Source organism: Nerophis ophidion, linkage group LG05 (genome assembly GCF_033978795.1).
Source record: "Nerophis ophidion isolate RoL-2023_Sa linkage group LG05, RoL_Noph_v1.0, whole genome shotgun sequence".
NCBI lineage: Eukaryota > Metazoa > Chordata > Actinopteri > Syngnathiformes > Syngnathidae > Nerophis > Nerophis ophidion.
The window spans coordinates 11,390,135-11,402,969 of record NC_084615.1 but is presented as its reverse complement, the minus strand read 5'-3'; the positions used below and the strand labels follow the sequence as shown (position 1 = coordinate 11,402,969).

General features: G+C 41.3%; 1 protein-coding gene across 3 annotated transcripts; it reads right to left on the bottom strand.

The window, feature by feature from the left end:
* Nucleotides 1-495: 495 nt before the first annotated feature.
* On the bottom strand, nucleotides 496-11,960 carry cd40lg (CD40 ligand). Of its 3 annotated transcripts, none has more exons than XM_061900009.1 (4): nucleotides 11,289-11,960; nucleotides 5,824-5,851; nucleotides 5,640-5,732; nucleotides 496-1,028 (listed from the first exon to the last, which is right to left on the bottom strand). In XM_061900009.1, exons 1-4 carry the CDS (start codon nucleotides 11,523-11,525, stop codon nucleotides 634-636), a joined length of 753 nt encoding a protein of 250 aa, XP_061755993.1. In that variant the 5' UTR covers nucleotides 11,526-11,960; the 3' UTR covers nucleotides 496-633. The 3 variants fall into 3 exon arrangements, with proteins under 3 accessions (XP_061755993.1, XP_061755992.1, XP_061755994.1); XM_061900008.1 differs by having other exon boundaries at nucleotides 496-1,031; nucleotides 11,289-11,949; XM_061900010.1 differs by lacking the exon at nucleotides 11,289-11,960 and adding an exon at nucleotides 9,433-9,553 and having other exon boundaries at nucleotides 496-1,031.
* Between the last annotated feature and the right edge of the window lie 875 nt (nucleotides 11,961-12,835).

The window sequence follows — 12,835 nt, the reverse complement described above, 5'->3', positions numbered from 1 at the left end:
GCTTTGGGGCTGTTTTTCTGTTAAGGGGACAGGACGATTGATTTGTGTTAAGGAAAGAATGAATGGGGCCATGTATCGTGAGATTTGGAGCCAAAACTTCCTTCGAATGGTTGACCAAATACTTATTTTCCACCATCATTACAAATAAATTCTTTAAAATTCCTACAATGCGAATTTTTTTTCACATTCTGTCTCTCACAGTTGAAGTGTACCTATGATGAAAATGACAGACCTCTGTCATCATTTTAAGTGGGAGAACTTAAAATATACATACACATACGTGTACATATACATGTATGTGTATGTATATATACATAGTTGTATATATACATGTGTACATATATATATATACATATATATGTACATATATATATATATATACACGTGTATATATATGTGTGTGTATATATATATATATATATATATATATATATATATATATATATATGATATGAATGCAAGAAACACATTTTTTCTTCGAATTAAATAAGTACAAAGATTGTAAAAGTTATTTTAATTGTTAAATGGATTATTTTGTCACTAAGTTGCAATATTAATAATAATGTCCCCTCCAAGGCAACAATTAGTTGACAATTGAAATGAATAAATAGAGAGAAATAAATAAGAAGTAGTTCAAAGTTTGTAGACACCAAAGGTGGTGGCGGTGTGGGTGTAGTCCACCAGGGACAAGTCCTCCACCCACACGCTGAGCTGTGCCCCCCGCCCCAGGGTCATCACCTCCCCCTGGGAGGCGGTGCACATCTGGGGGTCAGAGCTGCTCCCAGCCAGGCTGCAGTAGGCCCGCATGGCCTCCGTCTCCTCCCCCTTCGCCGCCGTCTCCCCCGCCTCCTCGCCGCCGCGCCTCAGCTTGACGGAGCTGGCCAGGGGGGTGCGGGGGTCTCGCCTGGAGAAGGTCACCCTGGAGACCACCAGGTAGTCCCCGGGCTGCAGGATGGTCAACCAGCTGCTGCGGTGGAAGTAGTTGATGTTCCTCCTCGCCGAGTGCTTCAGGTCCCACTGCAGGTAACCTGCTGAGGGGGGCGGGGCAAAGACACCTTTTCAAATCCACTTCCTGTTTGGTTTTTCTTTTTTTTTTTACACTTGTCCTGTTTGGACCAAAAGTCACGCAGAAATCACAAACATGTCTGAGGGAATGTGTTGTCTCTCTGGGACAATGCTGCTCTTTAAAAGTATTCTTTTCAAGCTTTCTCTTCAACTCTAAGGCCTACTGAAAGCCACTACTAGCCGCAGTTTGATAGTTTATATATCAATGATGAAATATTAACATTGCAACACATGCTTTAGTTTACTAAACTGCAATTTTAAATTTCCCGCAAAGTATCCTGTTGAAAACGTCACGATATGATGACGCATGCGTTTGACGTCACCGGTTGTAGCGGACATTTTTTACCAGCCCGATCCCAGCTATAAGTAGTCTGCTTTAATCGCATAATTCCACAGTATTCTGGACATCTGTGTTACTGAATCTTTTGCAATTTGTTCAATTAATAATGGAGACGTCAAAGAAGAAAGATGTAGGTAGGAAGTGGTGTATTGCAGCTGCCTTTAGCAACACAAACACAGCCGGTGTTTCATTGTTTACATTCCCGAAGGTGAAGCTTTACTATGGAACAGAGCGGTCAAGCGAACATGTCAAGTGGCAGGTTTCGGTGAGAAAATTGTGCTAATAAGTCGGCTCTTACCGTAGACATGAGCGGAGCTCGTGTCCTCCTGCAGCCGCAAACTATTACCTCCTCCCACCGAGACACTGGCGGTCACCACACCCGTGGCCACACCCCTTAACGTGGACCCCGACTTAAACAAGTTGAAAAACTTATTCGGGTGTTACCATTTAGTGGTCAATTTTACGGAATATGTACTGTACTGTGCAATCTACTAATAAAAGTATCAATCAATCAATCAATTCGACTTTCAGGTACCATATAATCTCACTAAAACACTAGTAACACAATAAGCAGATAAGGGATTTTCCTAGTAAATGTGTCTAATAACAACTGAAACGCTCTCACTGCCCTAGCCTTTTTTTATTTATTTATTTTTAACTTTTTTTTTTTCTTTCTAGTCCTTCACTCTCACTTTCCTCATCCACAAGTCTTTCATCCTCGCTCAAATTAATGGAGAAATCGTCGCTTTCTCGGTCCGCATCGCTCTCGCTGCTGGTGGCCATGATTGTAAACAATGTTCAGATGTGAGGAGCTCCACAACCCGTGACGTCACGCGCACATCGTCTGCTACTTCCGGTACAGGCAAGGCTTTTTTTATTAGCGACCAAAAGTTGCCAACTTTATCGGGGATGTTCTCTACTAAATCCTTTCAGCAAAAATATGGCGAAATGATGAAGTATGACACATAGAATGGAGCTGCTATCCCCGTTTAAATAAGAACATCTCATTTCAGTAGGCCTTTAAGCTAGTAAATGTATTAGATCACCTTTAGTATTTATCACATTTGTCATTTTGGTTTGGGATGTTTAAGTTAATCACAAAATATGTCACAAACAGTATATTTTTGAAGCTTTTGTTCAATACAAAGTGAAGAAATATAGTAGATCATCTCAGTATTTAGCTTTTTGGTTTAGAATGTATGAGTCATATCACAACAAATATGTCACAAAAGCTGTCCTTTCAAAGTACATTTTACAAGCTTTTTCAACTCAAGCCAGTACAAACCCCGTTTCCATATGAGTTGGGAAATGGTGTTAGATGTAAATATAAACAGAATACAATGATTTGCAAATCATTTTCAACCCATATTCAGTTGAATATGCTACAAAGACAACATATTTGATGTTCAAACTCATAAACATTATTTTTTTTTTTGCAAATCATTAACTTTAGAATTTGATGCCAGCAACATGTGACAAAGAAGTTGGGAAAGGTGGCAATAAATACTGATAAAGTTGAGGAATGCTCATCAAGCACTTATTTGCAACATCCCACAGGTGTGCAGGCTAATTGGGAACAGGTGGGTGCCATGATTGGGTATAAAAACAGCTTCCCAAAAAAATGCTGAGTCTTTCACAAGAAAGGATGGGGCGAGGTACACCCCTTTGTCCACAACTGTGTGAGCAAATAGTCAAACAGTTTAAGAACAACCTTTCTCAAGAGATTTAGGGATTTCAACATCTACGCCCCATAATATCACCAAAAGGTTCAGAGAATCTGGAGAAATCACTCCACGTAAGCGGCATGGCCAGAAACCATCATTGAATGACCGTGACCTTCCATCCCTGTATCAAAAACCGACATCAATCTCTAAAGGATATCACCACATGGGCTCAGGAACACTTCAGAAAACCACTGTCACTAAATACAGTTGGTCGCTACATCTGTAAGTGCAAGTTAAAGCTCTACTATGCAAAGCCAAAGCCATTTATCAACAACATCCAGAGATCATCTAAGATGGACTGATCCAAAGTGGAAAAGTGTTCTGTGGTCTGACGAGTAAATTGTTTTTGGAAATATTCAACATGGTGTCATCCGGACCAAAGGGGAAGCGAACCAACCAGACTGTTATCGACGCAAAGTTGAAAAGCCAGCATGTGTGATGGTATGGGGGTGCATTAGTGCCCAATTCATGGGTAACTTACACATCTGTGAAGGCACCATTAATGCTGAAAGGTACATACAGCTTTTGGAACAACATACAGTGGGGCAATAAAGTATTTAGTCAGAACACCGATTGTGCAAATTCTCCCACTTCAAATGATGACAGAGGTCTGTCATTTTCATCATAGGTACACTTCAACTGTGAGAGACAGAATGTGGAAAAAAAATCCAGGAATTCACATTGTAGGAATGTTAAAGAATGTATTTGTAAATGATGGTGGAAAATAAGTATTTGGTCAAGCTTTCAAAGCTCTCACTGATGGAAGGAGGTTTTGGCTCCAAATCTCACGATACATGGCCCCATTCATTCTTTCCTTAACACGGATCAGTCGTCCTGTCCCCTTAGCAGAAAAACAGCCCCAAAGCATGATGTTTCCACCCCCATGCTTCACAGTAGGTATGGTGTTCTTGGGATGCAACTCAGTATTCTTCTTCCTCCAAACACCACCAGTTGAGTTTGTACCAAAAAGTTCTATTTTGGTTTCATCTAACCACATGACATTCTCCCAATCCTCTGCTGTATCATCCATGTGCTCTCTGGCAAACTTCAGACGGGCCTGGACAAGGACTGGCTGAAGCAGGGGGACACGTCTGGCACTGCAGGATTTGATTCCCTGTCGGCGTAGTGTGTTACTGATGGTAACCTTTCTTACTTTTGGTCCCAGCTCTCAGGTCATTCACCAGGTCCCCCCGTGTGGTTCTGGGATTTTTGCTCACCATGTTCATTTTGACCCCACCGGATGAGATCTTGCGCGGAGACCCAGATCGAGGGAGATTATCAGTGTTCTTGTATGTCTTCCATTTTCTGATAATTGCTCCCACAGTTGATTTTTTCCACACCAAGCTGCTTGCCTATTGTAGATTCACTCTTCCCAGTCTGATGCAGGTCTACAATTCTTTTCCTGTTGTCCTTCGACAGCTCTTTGGTCTTGGCCATAGTGGAGTTTGGAGTCTGACTGTTTGAGGCTGTGGACAGGTGTCTTTTATACAGATAACAGGTTCAAACAGGGGCCATTAATACAGGTAACGAGTGGAGGACAGAAGAGCTTCTTAAAGAAGAAGTTACAGGTCTGTGAGAGCCAGAGATCTTCCTTGTTTGAAGTGACCAAATACTTATTTTCCACCATCATTTACAAATAAATTCTTTAAAATTCCTACAATGTGAATTCCTGGATTTTTTTTCTTCCCATTCTGTCTCTCACAGTTGAAGTGTACCTACGACAAAAATTACAGACCTCTTAAGTGACATTTTAAGTGGGAGAACTTGCACAATCGCTGGCTGACTAAATACTTTTTTGCCCCACCACATGCTGCCATCCAAGCGCCGTCTTTTTCATGGACGCCCCTGCTTATTTCAGCAAGACAATGCCAAACCACATTCAGCACGAGTTACAACAGCGTGGCTTTGTAGTAAAAGAGTGTGGGTACTTTCCTGGCCCGCCTGCAGTCCAGACGGGTCTCCCATGGAAAATGTGTGGCGCATTATGAAGCGTAAAATACGACAGCCGGACTGTTGAACCACTGAAGCTCTACATAAAACAAGAATGGGAAAGAATTCCACTTTCAAAGCTTCAACAATTAGTTTCCTCACTTCCCAAACGTTTATTGAGTGTTGTTAAAAGAAGAGGTGATGTAACACAGTGGTGAACATGCCCTTTCCCAACTACTTTGGCACGTGTGGCAGCCATGAAATTCTAAGTTAATTATTATTTATGAGTTTGAACATCAAATATGTTGTCTTTGTAGCATATTCAACTGAATATGGGTTGAAAAGGATTTGCAAATCCTTGTATTCTGTTTATATTTACATCTAACACAATTTCCCAACTCATATGGAAACAGGGTTTGTAGAAGCTTTTTGTGAAATGTAGGATGGTAAGCGGCAGGACATATATGCGTTAAATACCACATTCATTATTTGGATTTGATTAATTTGGATTGTGTCAGGTACTATTTTCGAAAAGCCGCCCTTTAAAAGTCTTTTTTGTGCCATATAAGTGAGCCACTTACATCTTCTGACTGCAGGCTCGGATGGTTTCTCCACCGTCATGCGGGCCAAAGTTCTGGAGAAAGCGTGCAGCTTCTCTGACGACTGGAAATCCGCTGGAAAAAAAAAACAAACCCAAAAAGAAACCAGACGAATGTTGATGTCCTTCTTTTGAGGATTTGTGAGAGAAATGAGGTGAGAAGATACCTTTTCCCTCAGGTGATGGACGCCTCTCCTGTGGGAGAACCATGAGAGATGGAATAAGTGACGGATACAACAAGTCTTTCCCACATAATCTGATAGTAATGCTCAGTTAACAGCTGTATTGAACAATATGCTAAATAGTACAAAAACATTCCCATCCACCAAAATAAAAGACGTATATGACTAAGTTAACGATGTCAATCAAACCTAAACATTATCTTAATGTTTTGTTTTTTTTAATCCATCCATCCATCCATTTTCTACCGCTTATTCCCTTTCGGGGTCGCGGGGGGCACTGGCGCCTATCTCAGCTACAATCGGGCGGAAGGCGGGGTACACCCTGGACAAGTCGCCACCTCATCGCAGGGCCAACACAGATGGGCAGACAACATTCACACTCACATTCACACACTAAGGCCAATTTAATGTTGCCAATCAACCTATCAAAGATGTTTAAATTAAATTTTTTTGGAGGGGGGGTTGCCTATCATTAACAGCCCTTATATTAGACAAGAAGACATTATCAGCAGCGCTAACGTAGATCGGGGGTCACCAAGTTTTTGAAAGCAAGAGCTACTTCTTGGGTACTGATTAATGCCAAGGGCTACCAGTTTGATACACACTTATATAAATTGCCAGAAATAGCCAATTTGCTCAATTTACCTTTAACTCTATGTTATTATTAATAATTAAATGATATTTATCTTTGTGTTTGCAGGTTAAAGATCAATCAAAGTAAGTCTAAGTAGCTGGACAGGACAAAATAAGAATAAATAAATAAATAAATAACCCTGTTTTGCGTGTCCATAAACGTCCCCTGCAGTGGACATTTATTTGTGCTTGATTTGTGCTCCACCCACATCTGCGGTCCTCTCCAAGGTTTCTCATAGTCATTCTCATTTGCATCCCACTGGGTTGGGAGTTTTTCCTTGCCCTTTTGTGGCCTCTGAACCGAGGATGTCATTGTGGCTTGTGCAGCCCTTTGAGACACTTGTGATTTAGGGCTATACAAATAAAAATTGATTGATTGATTGATTGTGGAAACACTGATCATCTTAATGATTTCTCACAATAAATATTTTATAGAAACAGATAAATATCAATATGCAACACTTTATTTTTCTATTTTCTCTAAGTGCACATTTTTCAAATTGAACATTTTCAAATGATCACTTCTAAGACAGTCTTGAGAAATCACAACATCCCATTTTAACTAGCTAGCCACTAACATTTTTTTTAACAAAAATTGAACCGTTCAATTGAAAAAAAAACACTCAATTGAACAGTTTAAAAGAGGAGAAAAGACGATAAAAATGAAAATAAAATTTTGAAACATATATCTTCAATTTCGACTTTTTAAAATTCAAAATTCAACCGAAAAAAAAAAAGAAGAGGAAAAACAATCTAATTCGAATATTTTTTTAAAAATTAAAAAAATAATTCAAGGAACATCATTAGTAATTTTTCCTGATTAAGATTAATTTTAGAATTTTGATGACATGTTTTAAATAGGTTAAAATCCAATCTGCACTTTGTTGGAAAATATAACAAATTGGACCAAGCTATATTTCTAACAAAGACAAATCATTATTTCTTCTTTTCAGAACAAACATTTTAAAAGAAATTCAAAAGACTTTGAAATAAGATTTAAATGTGATTTTTTTCCGTTCGGGCTCCAGTACTCAGTTCGAGATGCTACCTCAGCAGAAGCATTTAAGTCTCACCTTAAAACTCATCTGTATACTCTAGCCTTTAAATAGACCTCCTTTTTAGACCAGTTGATCTGCCGCTTCTTTTCTTTTTTCTCCTATGTCCCCCCCTCCCTTGTGGAGGGGGTCCGGTCCAATGACCATGGATGAAGTACTGGCTGTCCAGAGTCGAGACCCAGGATGGACCGCTCGCCTGTGTATCAGTTGGGGACATCTCTACGCTGCTGATCCGCCTCCGCTTGAGATGGTTTCCTGTGGACGGGACTCTCGCTGCTGTCTTGGATCCGCTTTGAACTGACCTCTCGCGGCTGTGTTGGAGCCACTATGGATTGAACTTTCACAGTATCATGTTAGACCCGCTCGACATCCATTGCTTTCGGTCCCCTAGAGGGGGGGAGGGGTTGCCCACATCTGAGGTCCTCTCCAAGGTTTCTCATAGTCAGCATTGTCACTGGCGTCCCACTGGATGTGAATTCTCCCTGCCCACTGGGTGTGAGTTTTCCTTGCCCTTTTGTGGGTTCTTCCGAGGATGTTGTAGTCGTAATGATTTGTGCAGTCCTTTGAGACATTTGTGATTTGGGGCTATATAAATAAACATTGATTGATTGATTGATTGATTTTACAGATTTTCTAGATTTGCCAAAATAATTTTTTTGAATTTTAATCATAAGACGTTTGAAGAAATATTCCACAAATATCCTTCGTCGAAAAAACAGAAGCTAAAATGAAAAATTAAAGTAAAATGTATTTATTATTCTTTACAAAAAAAAAAAAAATATTTGAACATTGATTTAAATGGTCAGGAAAGAAGAGGAAGGAATTTAAAAGGTAAAAAGGTATATGTGTTTAAAAATCCTAAAATCATTTTTAAGGTTGTATTTTTTCTCCAAAATTGTCTTTCTGAAAGTTATAAGAAGCAAAGTAAAAAAATAAATTATTTAAACAAATGAAGATCAAGTCTTTAAAATATTTTCTTGGATGTTCAAATTCTATTTGACTTTTGTCTCTCTTAGAATTCAAAATGTCGAGCAAAACGAGACCAGCTTGCTAGTAAATAAATACAATTTAAAAAATAGAGGCAGCTCACTGGTAAGTGCTGCTATTTGAGCTATTTTTAGAACAGGCCAGCGGGCGACTCATCTGGTCCTTGCGGTGTTGGTGACCCCTGACATAGAGGAATTACTTTTAGCCGCGCTGTGATCCCTTTTGACACGTTGAGCCGCTGCATCACCTCTGAGTTGGTGAAAGTTCATTGTAGATCATAAATCATGCTTCTGACCTGGATGACATGTGGATGATGGACATAAACCCAGAACTTTGAAATGAAACTTATACCTGAAACTGGAGGGAAAGACAAGAAAAAGATGCCCGCCTTTTTAGTCTAAAGAAATATACATACTTATGTATATTTTTATGGTGTGAGAATTATGATTAATTCTTCATCTAAGGGGAAGATGTAAACGTCCCAGTGAGAGCAGACATCGTGCAGTAGGTTTTATTATTTCTTGTTTAGCACTTAGCAATTCCTGTATCTGCTTATCACTCAGCTTCTAAAATGTGTTGCTCATCTTCCATATATTCAGGCTCAAAAATAGAAGGTTCTGGGTCATCATTTGTCTTTTTTGGCTCTCCAGAAGTCAGCCGGAGTAGTAGTGTAGTCATTGTTGAAGGAAACAGCGAACATAGTCATATATGTCTGTGAAATGAATGCTCTGCTGTATTTTTAACGTGAGCAAAATACGTAAATATCGGAAGAGAGCAAATCCTACTACCACTCTTGTTGGCTGACTCTCGCTAGCCTTTGTTTATGTGTTAGAATGCATTTTTGTTGTTATTGTAATCATCTGTTTGGAACACAAAGTAAGACAGTACATCTGGGTAAAAGTGGTAGTATCCTTCCTACCGTGTGGTAGAGGAACACGAAGTAAGACAGTACATCTGGGTAAAAGTGGTAGTATCCTTCCCACCGTGTGGTAGAGGAACACGAAGTAAGACAGTACATCTGGGTAAAAGTGGTAGTATCCTTCCCACCGTGTGGTAGAGGAACACGAAGTAAGACGGTACATCTGGGTAAAAGTGGTAGTATCCTTCCCACCGTGTGGTAGAGGAACACGAAGTAAGACAGTACATCTGGGTAAAAGTGGTAGTACCCTTCCCACCGTGTGGTAGAGGAACACGAAGTAAGACAGTACATCTGGGTAGAAGTGGTAGTATCCTTCCTACCGTGTGGTAGAGGAACACAAAGTAAGACAGTACATCTGGGTAAAAGTGGTAGTATCCTTCCCACTGTGTGGTAGAGGAACACAAAGTAAGACAGTAGATCTGGGTAAAAGTGGTAGTATCCTTCCCACCTTGTGGTAGAGGAACACAAAGTAAGACAGTACATCTGGGTAAAAGTGGTAGTATCCTTCCCATCGTGTGGTAGAGGAACACGAAGTAAGACAGTACATCTGGGTAAAAGTGGTAGTATCCTTCTTACCGTGTGGTAGAGGAACACAAAGTAAGACAGTACATCTGGGTAAAAGTGGTAGTATCCTTCCTACCGTGTGGTAGAGGAACACAAAGTAAGACAGTACATCTGGGTAAAAGTGGTAGTATCCTTCCCACCGTTTGGTAGAGGAACACAAAGTAAGACAGTACATCTGGGTAAAAGTGGTAGTATCCTTCCCACCATGTGGTAGAGGAACACAAAGTAAGACAGTACATCTGGGTAAAAGTGGTAGTATCCTCCCTACCGTGTGGTAGAGGAACACGAAGTAAGACAGTACATCTGGGTAAAAGTGGTAGTATCCTTCCCACCGTGTGGTAGAGGAACACAAAGTAAGACAGTACATCTGGGTAAAAGTGGTAGTATCCTTCCTACCGTGTGGTAGAGGAACACGAAGTAAGACAGTACATCTGGGTAAAAGTGGTAGTATCCTTCCCACCGTGTGGTAGAGGAACACAAAGTAAGACAGTACATCTGGGTAAAAGTGGTAGTATCCTTCCCACCGTGTGATAGAGGAACACGAAGTAAGACAGTACATCTGGGTAAAAGTGGTAGTATCCTTCCTACCGTGTGGTAGAGGAACACAAAGTAAGACAGTACATCTGGGTAAAAGTGGTAGTATCCTTCCCACCATGTGGTAGAGGAACACAAAGTAAGACAGTACATCTGGGTAAAAGTGGTAGTATCCTCCCTACCGTGTGGTAGAGGAACACGAAGTAAGACAGTACATCTGGGTAAAAGTGGTAGTATCCTTCCCACCGTGTGATAGAGGAACACAAAGTAAGACAGTACATCTGGGTAAAAGTGGTAGTATCCTTCCTACCGTGTGATAGAGGAACACAAAGTAAGACAGTACATCTGGGTAAAAGTGGTAGTATCCTTCCTACCGTGTGGTAGAGGAACACAAAGTAAGACAGTACATCTGGGTAAAAGTGGTAGTATCCTTCCTACCGTGTGGTAGAGGAACACGAAGTAAGACAGTACATCTGGGTAAAAGTGGTAGTATCCTTCCCACCGTGTGGTAGAGGAACACAAAGTAAGACAGTACATCTGGGTAAAAGTGGTAGTATCCTTCCCACCGTGTGGTAGAGGAACACGAAGTAAGGCAGTACATCTGGGTAAAAGTGGTAGTATCATTCCTACCGTGTGGTAGAGGAACACAAAGTAAGACAGTACATCTGGGTAAAAGTGGTAGTATCCTTCCCACCGTGTGGTAGAGGAACACAAAGTAAGACAGTACATCTGGGTAAAAGTGGTAGTATCCTTCCTACCGTGTGGTAGAGGAACATGAAGCCTCCCAGTGTGAGCAGGACCTGCAGGATCATCACAGAAACCAAGAACCAGGTCAGGTTCTTGCTGGCTGCTGGCGGCATGAAGACCACAGGCTGAGGACCACCATGTTGGCGTGGAGGCAGTGGTGGTGGTGGTGGTGATGGTGGTGGTTTTCCAAAGCTGCTCTGGTAGGTGTTGATCATGGACACAGACGCAGGTGAGGATGTCTGTGACATCCTGCACGCTGGATGGTGAGATGTGAGACACCTTCTTCCTGCACGCCGGATGGTGAGATGTGAGACACCTTCTTCCTGCACGCTGGATGGTGAGATGTGAGACACCTTCTTCCTGCACGCCGGATGGTGAGATGTGAGACACCTTCTTCCTGCACGCTGGATGGTGAGATGTGAGACACCTTCTTCCTGCACGCCGGATGGTGAGATGTGAGACACCTTCTTCCTGCACGCCGGATGGTGAGATGTGAGACACCTTCTTCCTGCACGCTGGATGGTGAGATGTGAGACACCTTCTTCCTGCACGCCGGATGGTGAGATGTGAGACACCTTCTTCCTGCACGCCGGATGGTGAGATGTGAGACACCTTCTTCCTGCACGCCGGATGGTGAGATGTGAGACACCTTCTTCCTGCACGCTGGATGGTGAGATGTGAGACACCTTCTTCCTGCACGCCGGATGGTGAGATGTGAGACACCTTCTTCCTGCACGCCGGATGGTGAGATGTGAGACACCTTCTTCCTGCACGCCGGATGGTGAGATGTGAGACACCTTCTTCCTGCACGCTGGATGGTGAGATGTGAGACACCTTCTTCCTGCATGCTGTATGGTGAGATGTGAGACACCTTCTTCCTGCACGCCGGATGGTGAGATGTGAGACACCTTCTTCCTGCACGCCGGATGGTGAGATGTGAGACACCTTCTTCCTGCACGCTGGATGGTGAGATGTGAGACACCTTCTTCCTGCACGCTGGATGGTGAGATGTGAGACACCTTTTTCATAATGCCCCAAATAAAAAGTGTGATGATAACCATAGAACCGGAAACTGAACTCGGTGCACTGTGTAAAAGCCTGACATAGTTCCATAAAAACATTTCAGGTTCTATGGTTATCATCACACTTTTTTTTATTTTGGGCATTATGGTATGATTCTGTGTTTGATGCATTTCTGGTTCTATGGTTATCATCACACTTTCTCTCTTTAGAATTAATGGTGTCAGTTTTTATAACATCTTTTTTAGGTTATGTGGTTATCATCACACTTTTTTATTTTGGGCATTATGGTATAATTCTGTGTACGATACATTTCTGGTTCTATGGTTATCATCACACTTTCTCTCTTTAGAATTAATGGTATAATTTTTTATAACATCTATTTCAGGTTCTGTGGTTATCATCACACTTTTTTATTTTGGGCATTATGGTATAATTCTGTGTTTGATGCATTTCAGGTTCTATGGTTATCATCACACTTTTTATTTTGGGCATTATGGTATAATTCTGTGTATGATACATTTCTGGTTCTATGGTT